Source organism: Scomber japonicus, chromosome 14, assembly GCF_027409825.1.
Source record: "Scomber japonicus isolate fScoJap1 chromosome 14, fScoJap1.pri, whole genome shotgun sequence".
Lineage (NCBI taxonomy): Eukaryota > Metazoa > Chordata > Actinopteri > Scombriformes > Scombridae > Scomber > Scomber japonicus.
In genome coordinates this window covers 17782348-17808258 of record NC_070591.1, presented here as the reverse complement: position 1 = coordinate 17808258, position 25911 = coordinate 17782348, and the positions used below count along the sequence as shown (strand labels likewise).

Below are 25911 nucleotides of genomic sequence, written 5' to 3'. Positions count from 1 at the left end.
TCAGCCCTTGGGGTACAGGGTGACGTCTGGTTTACATCACTTATATTTACATTAGGGATGGTACTGAAACATGTTTTTTTAACTAATTCAAGTGACATGTTCTTCCACCCACAGAAAAAGCAAGCGATCAATAAAACGGATTAAGCTTCAAAGACATTTTAATGGAAGTTGACAGTTGTATTATGCTGTGTCCTTAAATAAAATTATAAATGCCAACAATTGGCCAAAAGTAATTTTAAAAATACTGTCTTCTGATGGGCAATAGTGATACAACAGCATTTACAAGTAATGACTTAGAGTAGGAACATTCTTAGGTTGGTGGCAAACGTTCCTTCATAGGAAATTAACTCATGACAAGAAAGACACTGTGGCTGACATGTACAATTTTATTTGAAGTAAATTGCTACAAGAAAAGAAAAGAAGGACATGCTAGGACACGTGTTATTGCTATTATGGACTTTTTAACCAATGAGGCATGTAGAGAAAGAAACTACATTTATATCACAGAAAAATGCTGTCAATACACCACATGCATTTAACTGCAAATATTCATGGTAGTCCATGAATGGATAAATCTTAGCATATTACTTTTAAAAAATATTTACAAAAAAGAAATATATATATTCTGTACATCTGTACATAGAACGCTGTTGTTTCAAGTGTCAAGATCTGGAGGTAAACAACAATGTGCTGACCCTCCTTTTTGGATATGTTTCCAACAGTAAACAACAGTTGCATAGAAATGAAAATATAAGCTCATGGTTTTGGCCTTTTCACACTGAGTTGTGTGAAGAGCTCTGTCAACTCCAACTCCATAAAGCTTCACAGAGTTCTCAGGTCTGCTATACGTTCATGACAGGAGTAAGCTGAAGCAGTGAGCTCTGTGGTTGAATGGCACTGCTCTTCGAATGCAGTTTCTCCATTTTTTGTAAAAACCCTCTCCTCTTGAGACCCTCCAGGATGACAGTGTTGCTGGAGGCCAGACTGACACGGGTCCTGTAGGGGAAAAAGTAGGCATGAGGTTGACATCTTTTATACATATGCCCTTTAAACAAAGTGACGTGTTCCTGCATTCCATCAGTCCACCTATATATTGGGGTGCACAGCGAGTTCAATGTCAGAAAATAAGTCTTTTCTTTCTCTCCGATTTTAACATGAGAATTTAAGTGCTGCACAGCAATTACACTTAATTATCAAAATGACTCCCTTCTGTCCAAATACTGGAAGCTATAATTGGTCAAAAGGTGTTTGTTCAGCTTTATTGCAATTTACTTGAAAGGAAAAAACACAAATTGGAGTATGGCCAACCACTGATGAGTAACCGAGAGGTTAACTCACCCCACTACAGTGTTTATTTTGCCTGCATAAAGCTCCTCCAGAATGTAGTGAGGTAGATTCTGGGTCGGCTTCACAGCAGGAGAGACAAGACATGAGCCTGATGTGTGAAAACTTGTAAACACTGGCGTGAAGGGAAAGTGCATTTGGACTAAGGGATTCAAATAATTTCTTTTTTGGTTGTGGAGTTTGTTTTTATTTCAGCAAAACTTAAAAAAACAGTTTTATTTCATAAAAAACATTGGTCTCAAAGTGTGCTATGATAGGGAAACAATATTACAGTAACAGGTAATGTACACAACAAGCAAGAGAGGCACTCACCGTGGAGAATCTATGCCACTGTCTCCTGTGATGCTCTGGTTCTCTCCCAATTCCACTGTTTCCCCATTCTCTGCCCCCCTTGCTCCAGTAGGCATACTCAGACCAGCTCCTTGGGTCAAAGGAGTTCCTCTATCACCAAAATCGTCCTCTTGCACTTCCTCCACCTCAGCAGCCCAGTGAGCAGATTCACCATCGCCTTCGTCAGCAGACTTACGAACTGTCTCAGTGTCTGATTCTATCTCACTTGTCTGGCAGTAGTCAAAGATGCTGCTATCTGCAACCTCAGAGGGCTTGGGACAGTCTACGTCAAGGTTGGACTCATGGATCAATATTCCTTGCCTGGGGCTGGGTTCACTTTGGGCTCCTGGTGATCTTGTATTCTGATGGTGTTGGTGGAGTCTCCAGCTAGTCTCTCCAGGTCTGCTGGGGCTGAGGGAAGCTTCCCTCTGGGTAGCTGAAGGGATGAGGTCTTTGAAGGCATTTTCCCTTGAATTTTGAATTAAGGGCACTTGTTGAAAGTTGGAATTATAATAGTGATTGTTGGGTCGCTGATGCTGCAAGTCAGATTCATAGTTATGGTAAACTGACTGGGGTTGATGGTAGCCCACAACATCTGTTTGGTAAACCTTTGCCATATCAATAACCTCTTCCTCATTCAAACACAGGGAGCTGCAGGCATCTTCATCCTCCTGTTCATCTGGTCTCTGATAGAGCCTTTCGTCATCCTCTATAAAGGCATCCGTGTCTGATATTGAGGGAGTGCTGTCAGCTATTGATACTCCCTGACCCATGGTCCTTTGCTCTCTATTACTGATAGTGATGGTTCTTAGCTCCATCTGTCCTTGGGTGACTGTGGTTTCACAGGCTGGTTGGTGTGAAGTGAGCTCATCAGGCCTCTCCATATCATCCCTCTGTGGGTTGAGTCTGAGGGAGTGCCTCCGCTGTAAAGAGGGTTTGGGCCAGGGCAGAGCTAGATCATATGAGCAGTTTATGACAGACTCATAGGGATGGGTAGGGAGAATGGCATTAGTATTGGTGTACTGTTGGGTGTTAGAGAAGCCATCATCTATAGCTGGGTTGTGGTCTGGTACACTCTTATATTCTCCCTCTTTAAATGGTCCATTTTTGCCTTCCCTCTCCCAGGTCTCCCTGCTGTTTACCTCCCTCTGATGCCGAACCTTGTCGTCTATCCGTAGCGTACTGCTCTGTGGATACGCTGAGCTGTAGTCCAGTGGCAGCTCTCTGTTGAGCTTCATGTCTGGTTGGAGCAGATGATCAGCAGTAAAATCCCTCTCATGGACACAGTCATATCTGTCCTCTGATGTAGGGGGTTTTCCTGTATGGTTTCTGTCTGCTACGATCACTTTGGCTCGATGTGGGTCCCACGACTTGGAACGGTGACTTGTTCCTTCCTTCCTTCCTGACCCTGAAGCCTTGCCCTCCTTCACCTCTCGCCTCCGATGTTCTCTGTTGACGTTGGGAGGAATTATAATTTCAGCTGGGTCTTTGTTTGAATGAGTCTGGAAAGGGTTTTCAATGCGTTTCTTATAAAGAGCTTTTGCCTCCACAGCTCCACCATCTTCCACTTGATCTGGTTCATTGACAGGGATTTCCACTCTGAGCCGAGTAGGGATCAAATCCTCCCCCTCTGGATAGTCATCCGCACATATGGGAGCTTTACCCTTAACCCTCTCCTTCTCCTTTTCCCTCTGCTTCTCTTTGGAGGAGTGGGCCCTCCTCTTGCTGCGGGAGGCTTTCTGACCAGATCTTTTCCCTGCCCCTGCTTTATGGGAGAAGTGATGCCTAGGTTTTGAGAATGTTAGGATCTCAGTAGAAATTCCCTTGTCTACTCCTTTATCGTCTTTATCTAAAGCCCTGTCCAACACTCTGTCTATCCCCCTGTCCCTCCTCTCTTCTAGCTTCTTCATTAAGACTGTGTGGCGTGTCAAATTATCCACAGTCAGTTCAGGGTTGATGCGTTTGATGATGGCATGCTCCAGGTCACGGGGTAAGTTGTTCAAGTCGTCCTCGTCTCTTACTGGCCACTCCTCTGGAGGGAACTGAGCTGAGAATGATGCATACTCCTTCTTTGGCTTCTCTTTTTTACCTCCATTCCTTCGGAACAAACTGAGACCAAACTTCCTCCCTGGTTTTGTGTCTTTTTCTTTACGGCTAGTGGCATTAGTAGTTGCTGTAGTTTTGCTAATCTCACTTGCCTGACAATCTGCTGCTGTGGAGGTCGACTGATGCTGCACGGTAGGCTTGTGATCTAATGGTCGAGGCCACTTTAAGCTCTTGCCTGTGCACTCACTTATGGAAACAGAGACAGAATGCTGGTCTGGGACAGTGGACGGAGGGACGGTAGCTGCTACAGTAGTGGAGGCGATATTCATGGATGTTTGAAGAGGGCTGAAGCAGCTGCAAGACTTGCAGTGTGCCACAGGGGGCGTTTGAGTGCTCTCAACACAGGCATCATTGCTCAATAGGTAAGTGATGGGAGGTGGCGATGGAGGGTCATCTGCTGAACCAGAAGTCCACCAGTTCTTCTCTCGGACAATGTTGTTGGTGATAAAATAGGTCTGAGGTGTGACGATGAAGTAGCCCTCGCCTGTGTGGTAAATTTTTCGCTCCTTGATGAGATTGCCCAGAGCATTGTAGAGGATGTCCTGAGTGGGGATGGTTATCCCTGAGAGATAGGGAAAAAATAGGTGGTAGAACAACAGGCAATCAAGAGGACAAATTGCATCTGGTTTAAGAGTGTAAGTATAATAATATGAATTCTGTAACGAGCAAGAAAAGGTTATATTTTTTGAATTACCTGGATGTGCTTTGCTCATGTAATTGATAAGTGCTTCCTGGTTGACTGTGATTTGGGAGGAGTTCATATCTGAGATAACTGAGCACAACACCTCAGCCAAGGGAATGAACTGGGACTGGGGTACAGGGGACATCTGCACCGGGGACAGGTCACCTGCAACATATGGATACACACACATACCAGCAGATTATTGAGTGAAACAGGTGGGCCTACTGCAGTACACACAAACACACCTGGGCTAGAAAGGTCTCTCTGACTTGTCCTGCCAGTGAAAACAACTCAAAGTACTGATGTTGACATTCCACCCCTAACCACCTTCTAAATAGTGACCAAGGTGGTCTATTTATGTGAGTTATATGAAACATGCCTGACTGCTTTTGAAATTCCATCAGTACTGGGACAGACCACAGAATTCCATTACTCCCACATAAATGGCCACAGGTCTGCCTGCTGGGCAGATCACATATCCTGCCCCCCATATCATAAGGCCTTACATGTCTAGGAGGTGCCCTTGGACAAACATGTTACCAAAAGTGAAAGAGAATAAGAAAAAAGACAGAGACAGTCCTGGACACATTTTGTCTGAAACTTGTTCCATACAGTGTACCCCACATCAAAATCTCACCACTATGAGGGCAGACAGCATTCCTCTAACATACAAACAAATTGTGGGAGCCCATTAGACAGAGACCACAGAGCCTTTAACTCATAAATAAGCTGCTTCTTAATGCACACCAGACATTTTAGAAACATTTAATGTCAGTGTCAAAGACGATCAACACAGTTTCACACATAGAGACATAATTGAATGCTGTGTCTAATTAACTTAGGCAAACAGGCTTTTTTTGTGTGAGCTTCAAGTGTGAGGCCTACAATGACGAGGGTGGGATGGGATATAGATATTAGTGCCACCAAGTCCCTTCCAAACCCCATTAATAGGATAGAACATCAAAACTGCATGTGGACTTTGACACTGTTGTGTTCCAAATGGTTGCCTCACCAGGTAACAAAAATGTCCAATTTGGTCAATGTACTATCTTGTTCAGAGACACGCACCAACGGAAAGTACCAGCCTGTGAAGGCACATGTACGCATACACATATTTTTCTTCAAGGTGAGGCAACTACAAAGCAATGACCAACTTCCTCAGTTCAACATTTCGAGGCCACTTTAAGCTCTTGCCTGTGCACTCACTTATGGAAACAGAGACAGAATGCTGGTCTGGGACAGTGGGCGGAGGGACGGTAGCTGCTACAGTAGTGGAGGCGATATTCATGGATGTTTGAAGAGGGCTGAAGCAGCTGCAAGACTTGCAGTGTGCCACAGGGGATGTATCCAATCAATACATCTAAAAAATAGCACCATAATCAATACCAGCCATTATAGATGCAACATTTTGGATCCCACAAAGATTATGGGAAGGAGTGCTGTTATTGGCACGTCAAACAAGAGGATGGATTTAGACAAATAAGAAATGTTTATTTTCAAATGTAAGCCTTTAGGTGGTTTGTTTTAGGTATACAGTAGAGCTCATAATGGCTATGTTTATGTTAAGATTAGAGGTGGCAGTAGCGATGGGGCTAGACTAAACTTTGATGTAGTTAAGGTTAGGATAAGAATGTGGATGGGATTTTTGCTGTGCGTAACTACTGTGGGATCCATAAGAATGCATTATGCACCCCTGAGCAATAATATAAAAGGACAAAAATATTTGCTTAGCTCCTGCAGCCTTTATTTAACAGCTATTTATTTTATAAAGTTACCCACCAAAATCTGTGTCTTAGATGAATTCTCCACAAAAATACACAAACATAGAAAGCACAAAGAGTAATGTTTACTAACGAGAAGTGAGCAAAACAAACCAGATCCCACTGCTGATGAATGATTAACATCTGGGCTGGATCAAGACAAACTCCCTTCATATGAACGGCAGACACAAGGGCACGAAATTAACCTAACCCACGGGACTGGAAAATTGGTTTTAGTTTATCAGCTACACCTCATTAATGAGTGGAAGAAAGGATAAACAATAAAATAGTGATCCACAAAAAAGTGGTAACTGGTCTCTACCGGCTGTATTCAGTTTTATTTGGTTCACTTACAGCCAGCTGACAATTGTTGAGGGACAGTATACAATACTAGTGGTAAAAGCTGGAGTGAAATCTGTAAAAATACCACACACAATTAAATTCAACGAGATAGCCAGAAAAAGTTCAAACTTCTTTTTGTTATTGACAGAAATATTTCCCCAAGTGATTTCAAGTTTCCAGTTATACTGACAATAACACTTTGTGTATTTTGTATTTGTGTACGTGAATTCTGACATAAGCTCCAACATGTGGCGTGTGACTGTGAATGATTCTCCCATCAACCCCAGGGCATTCAGTAAAAACACTGCCAAGCTCACTCTTGATGTAAGCTAAACATTTACAACACTCACGCTTGAACCACTTATGTCCAAGGCAGAGAAAATAAACAACTAATCAAATGACAGAACACACACGCACCACACACATACGGATGGCCTGCTAATAACCATTGTTTGACAAGAAATGTGTAATCAGTCAAATTCACTTTTTCGGTGCAGCAAAACATAAATACTAACACAAAAGAGAAGCCTTTTCCCTTGCTGTAATGTATTACACGCATAAGCCTTTCATTCTCTGCTTTAGTTTAATTTTAAAAGTTTTATCATCAGTAAGGAGCAACTGAGGCAAAGTGATTAAAAAAACAATTTCCAGCTCACCAAGCTCACTTAAGGCTCACAGACAGGGGTCTTTCTTTGTAAAACTGATCCTATGACACACAGAGGGATTGTAAAAAATAACATCTGCCTTCCGCCGGCTCCGACAGAAGACGTTAATCTGACTTAACCTCAGAGCAGATATCTCAATAGCAGTCTCCCTGGGCAGTGAATTAGTGCAACTGACTTGGCTTTTCATTGTTGGAAACTTCCTATAGGAATGTGTCTGGCAGGCCATCCACATAACAACCACTTAAAACCACAAAAGAGGAGGAAAGGTCAGTGAAAATATGATAGGGTCAGAAGAGGGGAAGACAAATAATTCATATTTTAATCGCTTACTAAAAAACACTAAACCCTGACAAGGACTTCCTAACATTTTTGCACAGCGGTAGTTTTAATGGATCCGTCTCTGACTGTATCCTGGTTCAAAGCAGGATATCCTGGCAGACACCTGCTGACCTGATTTGTACTTCTATGGGAGTTCAAAACAGAATTAGCTTCATACAATTGTTTGTTTTCCACATACCATTTCATTAATACAGGTCTAATAGAAGCACTGACAACAACAAAAATGGTACTGGCAATGTAGGTATGAGACAGAAAACCAAAATACACCTACAGCTGTTTATTTGTGGCTGAACCTAGGCAGGAAAATGTTGGTGGAATAGAGGGATGGGCCTGGCAGAGGATTAGTGTTTATTGAGTCTAACATTAGCAGGCGTGACAGTTAGGGAGGTTTACTCTTGAAACCGTCTTCTCTCCAGGGGGAACGGACCTCTGTGTTCCTGTAATCTAAGACCGGGCCACCGACATTACACTCATTGTCATACACAGCATGAATACCCTCCTTGGTGCCATGGCAACCTAACCCTGTGCCACAAGGAAGAGGTAGGGAAACAGTCGCCAGATAGACAAACAGGAGATGAGACTTGTGCTGAAGAAAAGTTAGGGGCAACTTTTCAGTATAACCCCTTAAAGGAGCAGTCCAACAATTTTATATGTCAAAGTCAGTTTGTTTGACATGGTCGTATAATGTCTTCTGTAGCTCTGGATTAGGTTTGTCAAGCCTGAAAATATGACCCTGATGATACCATAGTGATGTCATCAGGCTTATCTGACCTTGTGTTTGGGGACTATAAATTTACAACAGAAAACTGGGGGTATGATGTTTGAAAGATGTGGGTGTTTACCGGGCAGGGAGAGTCAAATGAAAAACACCAGAATTGGTGGTGCAATGCATGCTTTATATGCTGGTTTAGATTAAATAAAGCATTGCAACTTAATATAAAGAGACTGAAATCTTACTTTAAATCGTATCCACCAGAACATTGGGGGATTTTACAGATCAAAATGTTGCCTCAAAAAATAGAAGAAAATTATTTATTGGGAGCTTAGCAGTGCAAATTACCAGAACATTAAAATCAAGTGACACAGACTGCACAATTTTCTGCTCCACACAGAGCTAAAAATGTACATTTCTAGCCATGTCATAAACTTTCCATGTGAAAATAAACTGCTGGCTGGGGGATAAAAATGAAAAATGTCTGAAGCTGTCTGCTCAGATTGTGGAGATGATTGACAGAGACCTTCTCTCCTCTATCCCCACAGAGATCTTTTGAGCTGCTGACACTGATCAATGCCACATGTATTCACATGGCTGTGTTGTTAACTGGCCTCAGAGCCGCATGAGTCCCATTTCATATGTGATTGCATTACTTACCTCCAGTCTCTTGGAGGAAAATACCAACACACCACACTGTATAGTACATGCTGTAGACCTGCCATGAGCTTCAGTGCTGAATATTTCAGACTAAGTAATGTTTTGTCTGAAAGTGCTATCTATAACTTATCTTTATGGAGAAAAAGGAAAACAATTCCTCTGATAATGAGTGCTATAATGTGAGGGTGATACAAATGATACAAATAATGGGATATTTCAAGTTGTGCACCAATGCAAACCCCAGCAAAGTTTCTCTGCAGTCTGACCTCTTAATCAGTGGTAATATGACTCACTTTGGTAACTGTTTACAACACACACACCTTCCAAAACCAACCAGACATAAGAAGTGAAACTTAATTTTGATCACAAACATGCGGTCAAGTACACAACAAAGTCTTCATGCTTGCTCATCATTGTACATTTCAACTATGTAGCTGACATTTCTAATATTTTACCTGACATTCCCTAATGAGTACAACAGCTTCTGCTCTGTAATCACTACCAGCACTTGATAATAGGAAACATGTGAACAACAGTATTGTATCGTGCAAAGAAAAACTTTTTATTTGCATTCCAGGAAGCTTCGTTCAAATTTTGCCACATAGCGCTTTCAGGTGAAGTGTTGGTCATAATGCTGTATGTTTATTAGCCACTCAATGTCTGTGGCTCTATGGATGGCAACATTTGTCAATCATATGTCTTTGCTCCAGACTGAACAAACCACCCACCACAAGACTCATCTAAAGTACGGAGGGGATCTAAATGAAAAGGAAGCTCATTCCTTAACATTAGACAGTCTACCATCTACAAATTTGGACAGATTGGAGATTAACTATGCTTAGGCTATGATGGGGGACCAAAAACCAAAGCAATAAAGAGGGTTGCACAACTTGCACCTGAATCTTTGCCTTGACCTTTCAGCTTTATGCTCTAACAGATAAATCTCACTGAAACATCAGACCTGTTGCCGTAATCTCTCATTCTATGGCTTCTCTGGATACACACACTCGCAGTCAAACACACACTCGCAGTCAAACACACACTCGCACACACGCACGCACACACACACAAACACGCACACAAACGCACGCACGCACACAAACGCACACACGCACCCACACACCATCTTATCTCATCCTGCTATCGTCTAATCTTTTAGGCTCCAATACACAAACAGGCTAATCTTCTCTCTCCCTCATTAAGGACACACTACATGACATTCAACATGAACTTGAGGCCAGCCCACAACTGAAAAAACCCTCCTCGTCTCCCAACGATGGAGACCTTGTGAATGACATACTTGCATGAATCTGAAGCCTATCCATGAATGATCTGAGTTAGGTCTCTGGCGAGTCAATGTCAAACATTTATACAATCAGATTTAGTGTAATGGGAAGAGATGTGAGTGTTTATTCATGTCATGACTCTCTCCCAGTCCCACGACCACCTCTCTTTGTTTTGCTTCTTTTTTTCTTTTGGACTAGCAGCCATCTGTGACTCCGCCCTCCCTTTCTTGTGTGTGTGTGTGTGTGTATGTGTGTGTGTGTGTGTGTGTGTGTGTGTGTGTGTGTGCATCATGCTTTTAAAAAAGCTTTTATGAGTTTGTGTCTTTCACTTCCACACAACACACAGATGTGGGAGTTGCAGTTAAATGGCCCAATAAACTGAGTGAAAAGATCCCTTCAGAAAGCAATCACAGCCCAACTGTCCCAACAACCAAACCTTTCCCAGTCTAACAACACTGCCCTTTCCTGTCCTTCCACTCTGAAAGCACTTGGAGTTAAACTGTATAACCATCAACAAGTATTTGCAATAAATAGTGGTTTGTGAATATACTGTATAAATCACTTGGCCTATGCACATGATGTACCTGATTACAGTTGGCAAGATTTTATCAACATCACTGCCACCACCTCACTTAAAATCACATCAGTGAGCAATAAAATGGACAGGCTGAGCTGCTGGTCATTTTACAGCTTTATTGATTGGTTCACAACAATAAAACCAGCATTTCTACCCAAACTTGAAGACATTAGATAAATATTTAATCTGACCCGGCTTTACTATCCTGGCCTGGTGGCTTGCGTTTAAATATTAAGTGAAGCATTTAAGTGGGAGGCAAAGAGAGAAATTTGGACTGTGCCCTTTTGTAATCAGTGTTTGAGAAAATGCGTTAGTTGGCAGGTTAACGTGGAAATGCAAACTTACCAGAATGTCACATGTAAGTGTAAATAGTACTCATTATTCAACAGAGGGAAAGATAGTACTAATAACATTTACATCCAAAATATTCTGGATGTACAGTAACCGCTGCAATGCCATGACTGGAGACGATTCATGAGCTAAAACTTTGGGCTATGAGGAGAAACACAGGCAGGCTTTGTGTTGACTCACGTCACCATAGAAACCTTTACTGTGGCAGCGACCTGCCACATGCAATACAAAGCCAAGGAGAAAGAAGAAACAGCAGCACAAGTGTAGTGTGGGTATCTTTAAACCAGTTATAGCCTTGAGACTCACTTTGCCAAACCAACCCTTTGACATTTAATGTATTACGGCAAGAAAGTATAAGCAGACAGTGACTAAACTTCTCAAACTGACATTCATAGCCTAAAACACCTATAGTCACATAGTTGGTCACCGCAGACTTGGCTTCAAATCCCTGCAGCTGTAATAGCATTAAACAATGTTTTTACCATCTGATTTACAATAGGAGCTATTTGAATAGCAATCCAGTCCAGACCATAACAATTAAATGACCTGGTACTGAACTACCATGTTATCATGGTCTTGAGAAATAGGAAACACACCTTACCAGGTGTTCAACACAAGACCTGTACAGTGTGGAGGAAGACAGCACAGCCCAAAGTTCTTTGTGTAATATGGTACCAATATATAGTGGTGTAAGAAGAGTGGATTTAACTTTACCTACACTTTTTTCCCCCATCAATTTCTCCTCATACGTCATCCCTCCTCAGACTTGATGAGATACACCCCAAAGGATCTGGCTCTCATCATGAAAATGAACATTACCCCACAGTCTGCCAGTGCTGTTTCTGCCAGACGTCTCCTATCACCCAGACATTTACACATAGACCACAGTACCTTTCCTTTGTTCATTAGTAACCATATGCATGTCTTTAACATTTTCTGTTGGAATTATGGCAATGTCTTCAGTCTCTTCCTATGCCAATTTTGTCACAATCGCCATCTTGACTCCATCCTAATGCCTGATGTTTTCAAGATGTTTTATAGAATTGAGAAGATTGTGAGAGAAGGTGGTTACTCATGCAAAGTCCCATTTCTCTGTTGCTGTCCAGAAAGCTGTGACACAAAATACCTCACATTAACTTATTTAAAATCAACATCTGGACACAAAGCTTTATATTTCTTTTAGTAGTGACCAGTTAGCCCCAGTAAGTGTTCTTAGTGTTCTTGATATTCTGACTAAATGTATTCATTATCACTGCCACAACAAAGTTAAGTACCTATGTCAATTCACCACAGTTGATAATAGAACAGAATGGAATAGAATGGCTTTATTGTCATTGTACAAATCACAACGGAATTGAAATCAAGCCAAGTGCACCAAAATTTTACAATCCCAAAGTACCACATTAACAAACTAAACCAGAAAAAATAGTCCCATTGACAAAAGTGACCTTAAATGAACTGGCCTTTGTGATGACTTTTTAAACTGTGGCTGATAAAAAAGATAGAAAACTAAGATATCAGTTTTATTAAAGGCAGGAAATAAAGTCTGTGCCTTAGCCAGACATTCTGCTGATCCCTCCGAGTGCATTTATACAGCACTTTTCTAGTCTACCGACCACTTAATGAGCTTTACAACACATGCCAACATTCATCCATTCATACACCAATTGGCAGAGGCTGCCATGCATGGTGCCAACCTGCTCTTCAGGAGCACTATAGCACTTTATATTGTTTCTAGTGCTCACTCTCACATTCAATTTGGGGTTCCTGCTGTAGCTCCTGAGACATAGCTGACCCTGGCTTACCTTCCAAGGAAATGCACTTTCTTAATAAGGAATGCAAAATTATAAATGCATTTATAGCTCCTGCATTAACTTGGACATTTTGTATGGTATATTATACAAGGAAGCAAAATGACATTTCAGTACCAGAATTAAATAGACAGATAAACATCTGTAGATCATTTAAAAGTTAATCATTTTTTAAAACCAGCACCAAATGGCATGGAAAGCTGCTTATCTTCTCTCATTACATAAAGAGGGGAATACATGTGCCATCAGTAATCATCAGGTCATCTCCAAATCATCTCAAGATGTTTCTTTAAAAGGTATTCCCAGTTTCTTTCTAGTCAATCTGGATTCCAGTCTGGTAACATGTCACACTATTTCAATGCTAAGGATGCTTGTTTGTGCAGGACAACATTGTGCTGCTCTATTTGCTGATGCTTTATTAGCATTTGATGTAGTCAGTGATTCCCTCTTTTGGTTCTATGAGACTTGATTCACAAATACCTTGTTGGTTAACACCAGTATGAAAACGTATCTTCAGTTGTGTGTAGGAAAAGGTGTTCCACAAGGTTCAACTTTACATTCTTTCTTGATCACAATTTAGACAATAGTGTGTAAACTTCAACAACTGGACAACATACAGTTCTTCTTTTTCATGACACATTTTCACTGTTTCACTAATGAGGAAAGTGACCCATGCTCATCATTTCAATCTCTTACTAACCACTAAGCCCAGAAATAAACAGGAGCTTCTAGTTTCCCCAGTCTTATCACCATGTGGCTTTTCCCCACTGACATCCTGCCAACAAAACATATATAGTATACACAACTTAAGAGGATGTGCAAGCTTTCCAGCAGATCCACACCCCTTAATCATGAGTGATAGCATGCATTGGATGCAGACGAAACCCATTTCCTCCTGTGTAACTCAGCTCATACTGCAGATTTCTGTGTTTATTATCCCTGAATTTAGAGGAGAGCTCCCGTCCAGTGTCTGCCATATGATCTACTCCCCTCTAATGCTCTACACTGGTCAGCACACAGCTCTGTCCATGATCCATGAAAGTATCTTTCACTCTTGAAATACATTAATACAGCACTTTGCTATCACAGAGCCAATGTTAGCATACCAGTCCATTTATCAGTGTTAAATGAAGCCAACAAAACATCCTGTCAGGAAACTGAAACGTAATACTAATACCAAATTTAATGCAATATAGCCTTACTCCTGTGCTGTCCCATTTGTCTGACAGGAGAATGAATGAAAATAAATCCCATGAGGGAAACCTAAGCGGCCGCTGACAGGGTGTCTAAGCTGAGGGATATAGTGGAAACTCCTCAACTGTTATTGTTGGCAGCGCTCCACTCCACCGCTACGGGTGAGCCCAATATTTGGGTCGATACAGAGGCTGACATGCCTGATTCGCATCAGGGGTGAGCTTCCTGCTCAATGGGAAAGGATGTGGCTAACAAATGATGTGCTGAGAGCCATGCACGCATACATGCAGAGTCTCTAACACATGTGTATGCAACATGGTGGGTCAAGTCTGAGAATAGAGGTCAAGGTTTCCTCATATCTGACCAGCATAATAAACTTCTTACAAGTGCAGGAAGTAGAAAGCAAGACATTGTACTGTAGATACGTGCAGACACACATGCTTGGCCCTAACATTGTCATAGAAAGAGAAAACAAGAGTGATGCTTGGAGCCTAATTAAGTTAAATGAACAATGCAATTTTAAAACTCAACAAAGCCGCCCATAAATCTCACAGGCTGCTTTTCTATCCATCACATTAACTCAAAACTTTTCATGTTGCAATTCCATTAACGTCTAGTCAACTGTTTATTTAGGATAGATGAAATTAAAGGTCCTTTGATCTAGAAAATCTGAGCTCAGACAGTCAGACAGAGGAACCTCCACACTGCTGGGTGCAAGCGGACTTGGTATATGATTACCATCAAAAACATTCCAGCTCTGTTTTTGGAAAGAACATTCAGGAGAACAAGATTTGGATCAACCGCTGTCATAATACAGACTCTTCATCATTTTCAGCCTGAATAACAGCAGCATATATTTTGTGCAACAGCCTAATGTCATACTATAAGCGTCAAGGGAGCTGGAGAGTGAAATCTTTAACCAATATTATTTGAGAGCAGCTCAGATAGCAGCTGTAAGTGAGCAGAGAGAAACAAATCTCATACAAATGTGCTTCTGTGAATGTATCCCCTCATCAATCTATTTCTAACCAGAAATAAAATACAGACAATACATTATGAATTATAAGGGCTCTTTAACACACCACCACCCAGCACCAGGGGCTGAACTGACCAGTGAGTGAAGAAGACCTGAATACTGTATTGATGTTTTGTGCTCTGTTTGCTTTCTAAAAAGGCATCTGAAGCTAACTGACCACGGGGTGGCTTGTGAGCAGGACGGTTGTAACCTTTGACCTATGCTACTTAGATAGGACAGGGTGGGCCATTTAAACCTGGCGAGGCCCGGCAAGGGGGTGTCATGGCTAATAAGCTAACATCTGGAAGAGTTATGACCATTAGTGGAGCGCTTTGAGACTTTGACAAAATACCCTCATGAAAGGAGACACCCCTTGTGTGAAAACACAACACTTTCAAGTGAAAAGTAAAGGGCAGACACAAGCCTCTATGAGCAGGCGAGCTCAGGAAATGATCTCAAGAGTAAATGAAGCATTTCAGGAATGCTTCACCACCTTATGGTATGGTGAGTTAAATGAAACATACCATTTAAAAAGGAAACTTGGCTTAAAAGCTGCAGCAAAGCTGTGTCCCTAGTACTTCACAAATAAGACCCTACAGTATGTCCTACACTGTCCAAACCGCTTTCCATGGCGAAAGCGAGAGCCCTGTCCAGAGGACTCATTCACGTCCATGTTCAAAGTGGACGAGAGTAGTTTGCAGAGGCTGATTGTAGGGAGGATACAGGACACCTCATTACACCACTCACTGACTCTGTATAAATGTTTCATCCTGTAGATCCATGCTCATCCTGCCACAGACACAATAGTGTGACTCTAAATAATGCAGAGGCAGCTAACAGTCATTATGAAGACTCTGGTTTCAACAGGATAGCCTGAATGGCTCTCCTGAGAGAATTTTGTATTTTTAAGACTGCTAATAAGACTGTCTGTGCATAATAATGTAGTTAAAAACAGATTAACGAAATATGGTTCAACATTTTGGGAAATACACTTGGCAGAGTTAGACAAGATTGATGCCACTCCTGTGTTTATCCATCACATATGGAGACTAGCCTGACTCTCACCAAAAAAAATCCCCACCACTACCTCTAAATCTAACTAATTAACATGTTGAATATCATTTATTTAATCTTAACCAAGCTAGATATTAATCCCAGCTCTGTCTCCATAGTTAACACAGACATGAAAGTGTGCTCAGTCTAACTGCAATAAAAGTATTTGACATGATGACAAACTATTTCTTTAAGGCTCTTCAGTGAGTAATAGTAGTAAATCTAGTAGTATGACTCAGTTGATAACAATACAACTGGAAGAGTAATTTAAATGAATGTGTCATAGATGTTGTGTCCTAGTTACTTTTGGTCTTTTTATTGTGCATGTGTGGCAGAAAGCGGGCGATAATATAAGTTTTTGTGCATTTTTAAACCAAAAACAATGAACCCTATCAAATTACTCACATTTTCCTCTTAATATTTTGTATTTCCTGCAGGATAGCACATTCCAATTATGAAAACAATATGTAAACTCAAAGTTGGTGAAGAAAAAAGGCTCACAGTAAATTATATGAACCCTTTCATCTTATTTACAGTATTCAGGTTACAGTGTATATGTAAACATACTCAGCGTCAACAGTCTCTACAAGAAGGATGACGACTTCTGAGTCTAATCATTATTCGGTTGCTGAAAAGGAGATAAAGGATGAAGAGATAATTTCAGAGTAAAAGAGGATGAATGAACACAAATTGTAGACATCCACGAGTTGAAGCATTGAGGTCAACCCCAGTACCACTGGGCCCCATTCCCACTAGGATAACAACGAAACTTGTTCATACTAACTCCTCACCCTGTCTGTTTACCTCAGCCTAACCTCACCGCAATCCCCTTCTTCCATCAACCCCCCCTTCCCCCTTCTCCTTATCTCCTGCACACCTCCCTCTCTGCGTATGCCCCCTCAGAAGAGGCCCGGAGGTGGCTGATGGGCCCACAGAACAATCTGTCTTCACTCAGAACATTAGCACTGATCACCAGACAGGACAAATGAGGAATTAGCACAATAAATCAAAGTGTTTGCGTCTGTTTGTGCAGACGTTTCATTTTACTGTTGATGTCTCTCTCCAGATATCGATGGAGATGTGCTGTAAGTTAAATATCCTAAGTTACAGCACACATGGTTAGTTTTAGCAAACAGCTCCTCAATTAGCCCCTCAACTTTCCTTTAAAAAGTCACGTCTCAACCTTGGTCTGACCTGAGGAAGGAAATAGGGCTGTTTGAAATTCACTGTAACCCATAACTCATAACATTTCTGGTTTCTAGCTGACATATTTATATCGGGACAATGTCAAGGCCTTTAAGTCCATGCATGATATCAATCTCGTACTCTGACTTCCACAGTCCCTCACTGGCCATGAAATGGAGGGATATTAATCCTGGGTAACAGAAATACGGCTGTGGTCGGCAGCCAGTCACACAGTGATTCACTGCTGACCAACTCTGAGTGAGGAGGCAGTAAACTATCCTGCCAACCTGCCAGTGCTGATTTCCATACAAATTGTTGTGGTGTGAGGCAGAGGATTTGTTAAAGATCCCCTCAAGACATGTTTTAGGATAAAATACTCAACTTTGAATAATAATAATAATAACTTGTGTCTGGTGTGTTTTTTCCCACAAAAAAGGAAAAATTATCATGTTAAATCCTCAAAATGGCATTTACCCAATCTCCCTCACTCAAAAATCTAGACATATGTATTTATTTCAGAGGTTTTCCTGCTAGACACAAGATGTCATCTACTTGACTATAAAATCCATTCTCAGTGTTTATGCACTGTAGGCTTCAAGTTTTCACACATGTGTAAATTGAATACTGAACCAGGATTGGCCTCCAAACTATTTGTGATGTCACAAATCATGTCAGTCGGCTCGCCCCATTAACTCTTATTTTTGATGAGCACAGCCAAACTTTCCACTTTCAGCAGATAAATGTGAAAGCATAGCCTTCTAGTGTCGTACTCTGCACATACATCATTCTGCACAGTAAAGCTCAAACATCCAGCTGAGGGAACAAAAGGAAAAACACAACAAGTTTCTGGTGTGAAGCTCAAACATATCAACGCTTGCCTCGCATCTGACTGTGAGCTCATACATGTCTCTGTATGTGCTGAGCTGTGCATTGTTTTAAACCCAGTATCACCTTTGTCCCATATGGTGTTTGTCTGTGTGCTGAGTTTAAGCTTAAGGCCAGAAACTGTCTCACAGCGGGAGGACATGTCAGCCTCCACCTCCCCCCTCCTCCGTCACTCCACGCCCTCCCGGGTCTACCCCTGTGTGGTCTCTTCCTCCCCTTCGCATTCCTCACTTTACTTGTCCGTGCACTGCTCAATCTGGCAGACCTGACAGACTGACACTAAGTCAGCAGGTAAACATCAGCGAGGCCTGCGTCCAGGCAAAAATCACACCCAGAGAAAGATGGACACATTATTGGAAAGACAGACTATGAAAAGAGGCGAGGCAGCTGCACCAAACGACAACTCAGAGACAATGTGTGTTGCCAGGGCATTGTTTCAATAAGCAACAACCAAAAAGGGACCGGCTCAACTATCTTCCAAACATTTGAAAAACATACCTCTAACATTCTTGCTTCATGCAGTCATTGAATTGTGTTTTTTTTGAGAAGAAGGTACTGATTTGAGGCTGTCACTTAAAATCAGTTAATCACTTCATGCATATATTTGCTATAACCTACAGTTTAGAATCTTTCTTATAAAACAAGAAAAACATGTGAATAGTTTGGTTTATATCTTCAGAATACTGTTATTACATCTAAAAGCCACACAGGGTTGTCATTTCCTCAAGCAGCCGGTACTGTCAGGCATTTACAGCCCATGAGATCATGCTATAGGAGGCTGCATAAAAGGTTTCCATTTATTGTTTCTGTACAGCTTTAAAACACATCTGAGATAGAGAGCAAGAGAAGAGGAGCAATTAGAGGTAATTACATGGTATACAGAGGTTTTTTAACAAGCTTAAGTAAATGAAACACTGTGTCGACAACAAAGGAGGCGGATTAGTAATGCTTTCCTCTGAGTCTCTGCAGATAATATTAGGAGGAACAAAATATCATCTTTTGAGTCTTGAGAGCTGAAGATGAATTTGACAGTGATGAGAAATAGCAGATGGTGTTGTAACTGATTTGAAACTGGTGAAGCTATTCACTCTGCAGCAACAAAATGTTATCCCATTTTTGAAAGGAGAGTGAATGAAAATTATGTATGACAGCATTTTAGATATGCAAAGAGAAATCATCATGCCATTCATTGCCAGGAAGTTTTAAGCCTCCACACTTTGCAACATCCACGAAATCTGAGACTGACCATTTTTTGATAGACAAATGAATGTCCAAATTTGCGGTGGAGTTAGCAATACACATGGAAGTGAACTGTTAGTTAATTATTTTTTTGGATAAAGACTTTTGACATCAAATGTAAGTTAAATTTTTAGTCAGTCCTGATAGTAAGTCAGAGGAGGAGAAGGAGGAGGGTGGTGTTTAACCCTGTCAGCTCCATGTTGTTGAAGGTTTATGGTTTTCACATACTCCTCCTCTAAAGTGGTAAACAAATGTTGTGTTGGTTGTGTGACTCTACAGTGTCTCTACCAGGTCTCTACAAACACAGTATGCTCTAATGACTGCAGTAGCTCTTCACTGTTATGTTTTAAGGTCCTGCCATCTTCAATATTCTTATTTACTTACATTGGTGCCTTCTACATGCTGTTTAGGGTATCTGGTAACTTTCTGGACTACATATTGATATTGCATAGCCTACCACCATTAATACTGCTTCATATAAATTCCTCATGATATCAGAGGTGACAGTTCATTGACTTGGACTGAGGTTACATACCGACAGCTTTAATGATAAATCCTTTTGGTGACCTCAGAGCTCTGCGCATCCACGCTTCTCTCAACACCTCCAGGTTGTTTGCGTTTCCTTGAATGAAAAGCACAAAATTTTCCATCCATCCCTGAAAGTACACTTCAGCTATGGCCTTAACGAGTCTTTTATTCCAAAAACTACGCGAGTTTTGCGCCTTGAAGTCCACAAAAATCTCCTGGCCAGTCGTAGTATTGGCGTTGAGCTTCCCTCCGCCGGCAGGCAAACTCTCCTCGTCCGGCCCGAAGACCACGGCGAGAGAAGCCGCGGAGAGTTGGACAACCCGCTGCTGGTGAGACATTTCATACGCCTTTATCGGCTCCAGAAGAGAGCTATCATGCCAGAAATTATAATGCACTTGTTATAAGGCAGGTTTCCCCCTCTGAAAATCCAGGTATACGCCGGGATTTGCCACGCATTCCTCCAGTGAGCGCTTGAGTCCTGCAGCGACTGAACCAAAGGCTCAGAGGACGGCCGACTGGTTTCTCTCCCCGCTTCCAGGGAAACCAGTGACGGTAGCAGAGAGGAGGAGGGCTCATCAGCCTGATGCTGCTGCCGGGACCCACAGGTAGACCTCCCACCAACTGTTCACAGGTGTGTGTGTGTGTGTGTGTGTGTGTGTGTGTGCGCCTTACAGGTGTTGTTTCATTTCACTCGTTAAAGAGAAACCACAATACTATGACAGATTGTTTTTGAGGTTCAAGGAGGACGTTCTCGCTTTTCTTCCCTGCAATGAGATCAAAGCTCAGGGTCTGGGTACTGAACTGGATCCCTGGGGCTGGAAGGAAGCCAGTGTTTTGCTCAAGGGTAGCCTACTTCAGAAATACCATCCTAGGACTACTTAAGATGGATATCCTCATTAGGCCGCTATGCATCATGCAAGGAAAGCACATCATTTTTTCTTTGTTTTTAGTTCTATTCATTATTTTTATTCAAGGTGCAAAATTAACTTTTAATGCCACTAACTAGATTACTGTTGGTTTTTTGGCAAGTGAATGAAGCAAATCTACCAGCCCCTTTGCATATCTTACCAGCATTTGGCTGGTATTAATCTTGTGCCCTGTTTTTTATATACATTTTTGGTTTTAATACCTGATATATAGTCCCTATGTAATTTGGATTGTCATTTGTCATAAAACTCTGAGTCACATCTTAAATAAAAAGTGATTTTGTGACAGACCCAGCAAAGTATCATGCAAGTTTTAACACAAGCATAAATATTGTTCATAACTAAGGAGAAGTCTAAATTAGGACCAGCAACAAGGAGGGCATGTAAAATTCTTTAGTTCCTGATAAAAAAATAAATCACTTTTAGAGGAGACCAGTTGACTCCACCAACAAAACTTGAAAGTAGCTTTTGTTGGATTTACCACAAATTCATATAAGAACATTTTATTTGTGTCTTAGCATGACATGTTTCTGCAGCAGATGAAGCTTTTAACATAGAGCCAACTAGTTTGTATGGTAAACAGTCAGGAGAAAAATGTCCTGTGGATCATATTTATATAACATGAAATATTGTTTTTCACAACAATTACTTAACAAGAGAAAATGCTTGTTCAATAAAAGTGAGTGAGCTGCTGCCACGGGGAATATAATGCCACTAAAATGAAAACCATATCCCCTGAGCTCTCCATAGAGGGACCCCATTAGGCCCTGCTTTTACTGACACTATAACAGGCAGACTCTGAAGCACGGACAGAGAGACACCTCATATATCTCAGCCTCAGAAAGCCTGTGGCTTTAGTTTCAGGAGCACTCAGGCCCCTCAGAGGCCAGGGGCTAGTCTGCCTCAGTGTGGTATTAGAGCCTGTGCGGGAACAGGATATTGCGCTTCCCCTGTACATGAAAAGAATACATCACCTCAGCCTACACAGGGTGAATTATGTGCAGTCTGTCCCGGGGAAGCACAGCTAAGTTGAATGAAGTCTGAAGGAAACAGACTTGCAAAGATTTCGTGTGGCACCAAAAGATTTTCAGTCTTTTCATAAGAAGTGATTTGCAGAGTTTGTGTGTGGTTTATGTTTTTGTTTTGTTTTTTAAAAAGCATTTGAAAACAATTTTACCAGTTCAGACCATTCTTTACTTGTGGTCAAACTTCTTAAACCCTGCTGTCACAAGTCAGTACAAACTCATACTGTGCAGTCAAATCCACACAACTTTATTTAAACTCCAATCAAGATCCCAAAGTTTCTTAAAATACCAAAGTCAGTAAGTCTGTAAGTCTGTAAAATGATGCTCAGTACATCTAAAACATTTCCATTTGGTGAAACAATACAGGCATAAAAAAGTATTTTGTTGTATAATTTCACTCAATGAAGAACTAAAAGGAAAAGGCAAAATCTATGATACTCTCAGACAGTGACCTTTAAACTAATAAAACTACCTAAAAATGTATTTCTGTTAAGTAAACTTGTATTTATCACTCTTCACACATAAGATTGTGCAAAACAAGTCATTTTGTCAACATGTGGGGACTTTTCTCTAAAATCTTAAAGCCCCAAAGAACAAATGAGTTGTAAGATACAGAAAATTAAATGAAAAAACTGCTTTTTAAGGGGATTTCAACTCTAACTACATAAAACATGTTGGGCTTTAGAAAAATAAGACTACTCCCACAGGATGAAGCATTTGTGGTATTATACACTTGCATAAAAAACAATTTCAGCACTATTTGCATTACATGGAAGTTTGCAGAAATGCTCTCATTGTTTGATACTATTAACTTCCTCCAGATAAAAATATTGGCACGCACTTTGTTTTATTTGAGCATGGACAATGGGACTTGACCCGTCGGTCAGACCCGCATTCAAAATCTGAAGGGCTCTTTCTTTTAAATGTTTAGTCTGCTGGTGGGACTGATTATCAAGAAGCAAAGTTCACCAAGTTACCATAATTACACGAAATCCTGCACTCCAGCCCTTGATTTTCCAATTAGCATACATATCTCTTCCTCTCTCTGTGCATTGAAGCAATTTCAGACAAATATCAAGTGTCTCTGAAGGGCCGACGACCTTGATGTGATCACAATGTATATTTTGAATATGATAATTTTCAATGAACCACCATCCTGGACCTAAAGTATGACTCAAAACTGAAACATCTGGTCCTGCTATAAGATCTTGGCTCTTGGGACATTTTCTGACTAAAAGGCCCCCAGAAGGCTTCCCCTTCACCTCCGTGCCAAGAATAAATATGACCCAAATCATCCCTAAACCTCAGCAGAATTCCTGCACACGAGCTAGTATGTATATTACTTCAGAATCAATAAGACACATACATATGTTTCAGAGTGTGTATCACCTCTTTGTTAGCTTAGGACGGCACTGAGGAATTAGAAACTGAGTTGTTACAGAGAGGAAACAGAAAGGGTCAGCACTACCTCATATGGTGGAGGTCAGAGGTCATTAGAGGGTCCATTATAGGCCATTTAATCAGTGAACTGTCAATATGGTATTACAGAAAAGATATAAGGATTTAGGCATTTAAGAGAAAGGAGGTATTGATTAGTCACCAATACACATTTGCTTGACTACAGTAAATCCCTCCAGAGGGTGTTTAAAGGCATAGTTTGACATGTTAAATGAGAAAATCTCATCCTGATTTGGGCAAACAAAGTCTTATCTCAAATACAATATATCTTGTTTGTTTAATCAATACAAAATCAATAGTGTAAAAACAACAATTTGCAGTTTCATGGGGAGTTGTGTGCTAACAGGCTGTCCCTTTATTTTCAGTTAAGCTAAAGTAAGCTAACCTGGAGCTGGCTGTAGCTATTTAGCAGGAAGACATGTAATACTCAGTTTTACTCCAGTTTCTGTTCACAGAGATAAATCCAGTTAAGATAAATGTGAGATGGATAGTTTGACATTTTTGGAAAATATACCCTCCTTGCTGAAGCAGGTAAAAGGATCAGTACCACTCTCATGACTCATGTTGTAGGAGCTAGAGCTGTGAGGAATGTAGCTTAGCTTAGCAGCAGTGGTAGCAGGGGAGAAACAGGTAACCTGGCACAGTCCAGGTTGAACAATTGAGATATAATGTATAAATTAGAAAGATTTTTAAACATTGGCTTCATTCTATATGCTAAACTAAACTAAGTCTGGTTTTAGCACATTAGCTGGACACATATGAGAACACTGAACATCTTGTTTCTCTTGTTGAACTATTGCTAGAAGATTAGGTCTGACTCATCCAATATAAAAACACCCAGATGAATCTAAAAAAAAACAAGGGAGTTTGATCTGTTTAATCTGACAGCAAAGTATTTTTTTCTTGGATAAAAAGGCTAATTTCATGAACCCTTCTTGTTAAGATCTTTTTTTTCAATCCATGTCAGAGTGTTTTTAATCTTTATGCCAGAGCGAACATGTACCGGCATCAGTCCTGGTACTCTGTTATTACAGTTTCATTATTTCAGCACTCTGCCATCGCAGCCAAGATCAAAGTAAGTGTGTGCTGGTTCGCATTCAGTCTCTGCGGCATGTATTGACATTTAAGACAGTAACATATGCACGCTCGAATGCTTCAGAGCACAAATCAATGCACATCTTAAGTGAAACCTGCAGGAGCAACTCACTTCACAGAGTCAGTAGGCAGCCAGACAAACATAATGATAGTGTTCTTGCCATAAAACATGATTACTTAAGTCAGGACTATAATTGGGTCATGTTGTTTTAATAAGTGTAGGACAGAGACAGCATCCAGCAAAGCACTTAGTCTACAGAGGAGGGGAATGACTTTTTACCCTCTGAGACATTTTTACAAAGAAAAAAAGAGGAAAGACAGAGTTACTTTTATCACTTTGTAGTATGTTAGACAGTGGTGAGTGATAGTTCACACACCCACATCCTTATATACCACACACATACACACACACACATTCAAAAGACCCTGTGGACATGCTGAAGATCACAGTCATGTGAGAGATGTCTACAGCTGCACTTTGAGGTTGTGTGAGAGTGCAGGAGGGTCGGTTGGTTTAGTCTCCTCTTTCTTACACACTTTGTGCCATGTTTGTGCACTGAGGCAGCACCGTCCGGGTACACACTGCTGAGTTCACAGGTGCAAAACCTACTCTCATCAAGCACTGACCTCTGTAAAGCCATAACAGGGTCTCTCTTTGTTACCAAGTAGCTCTCGGTGTTCCCGAGTGATGGATTTCTCACAGTTTAAAGTAAAGGAACAAACACAATAGTACAGAAATAAAAGGCTGCAGGCTTCTGGAGCAATAACAATGTTTACCATGTGTCTTAGTTTAGTGTGTTAATTTTGTTAATAGCAAAACTAAACACAAAGTGCAGCTGTGGCTGATGGGAATGGCATGTATTTGGTCATAAACTAAAGCACACTTTTGACCAGATGATGGTGCTTGATGGAAAGAGAAGATCACAAGTTTTACAATTTATCCTCCACTGACAATGGTTGTTGATGTGTTTCAGATCAGATGACGAGAGTTTCTTTAGGTTTCAGACTTTGCTGGTAAGAACAAACACTATGGGGGAATGGGATGGCCATTTTTCACCACTTGCCCACATTTTTGGGACTAAATGTTCAATGAATCAAAAAATGTAGCTGATATAAAAAACAAACTCACAGTTCAGTTAATGCAATATTTTTTTATGGATCTTGTGAGTACAATAAACTTTCAAACTTCCTGATATTGAGTTAAAGCCCTGTCAACACACTCCATATTGCAGAGAAAGATGATTGAAGGCTGTTGGACTACTAAATGGAACTTGTGGTGAAATGTTATCAGCTACTGTTACCTAAGATCTAGTACTGCAACTGCTTTCAATCTCAATGCATGG

The 25911-nt window shown here is 41.0% G+C and overlaps 1 protein-coding gene across 1 annotated transcript; it reads right to left on the bottom strand.

Annotated features, from left to right (window-relative positions):
* Window positions 1-423: 423 nt before the first annotated feature.
* Window positions 424-20402, bottom strand: stox1 (storkhead box 1). The gene is made up of 4 exons (XM_053332839.1): window positions 20072-20402; window positions 4475-4627; window positions 1657-4342; window positions 424-996 (listed from the first exon to the last, which is right to left on the bottom strand). The coding sequence occupies exons 1-4, from the start codon at window positions 20400-20402 to the stop codon at window positions 843-845; spliced, it is 3324 nt and encodes a 1107-aa protein (XP_053188814.1). The 3' UTR covers window positions 424-842.
* Window positions 20403-25911: the final 5509 nt, after the last annotated feature.

Excerpts from the sequence above, each read along its gene's own strand:
- stox1 (XM_053332839.1), bottom strand. The coding sequence starts at position 20,402 with ATGTCTCACCAGCAGCGGGTTGTCCAACTCTCCGCGGCTTCTCTCGCC. Across the intron at positions 4,628-20,071 it reads ATTTATCATTAAAGCTGTCG|GTGACCTGTCCCCGGTGCAG; the intron begins GTATGTAACCTC and ends CATATGTTGCAG. Across the intron at positions 4,343-4,474 it reads CATGAGCAAAGCACATCCAG|GGATAACCATCCCCACTCAG; the intron begins GTAATTCAAAAA and ends CCTATCTCTCAG.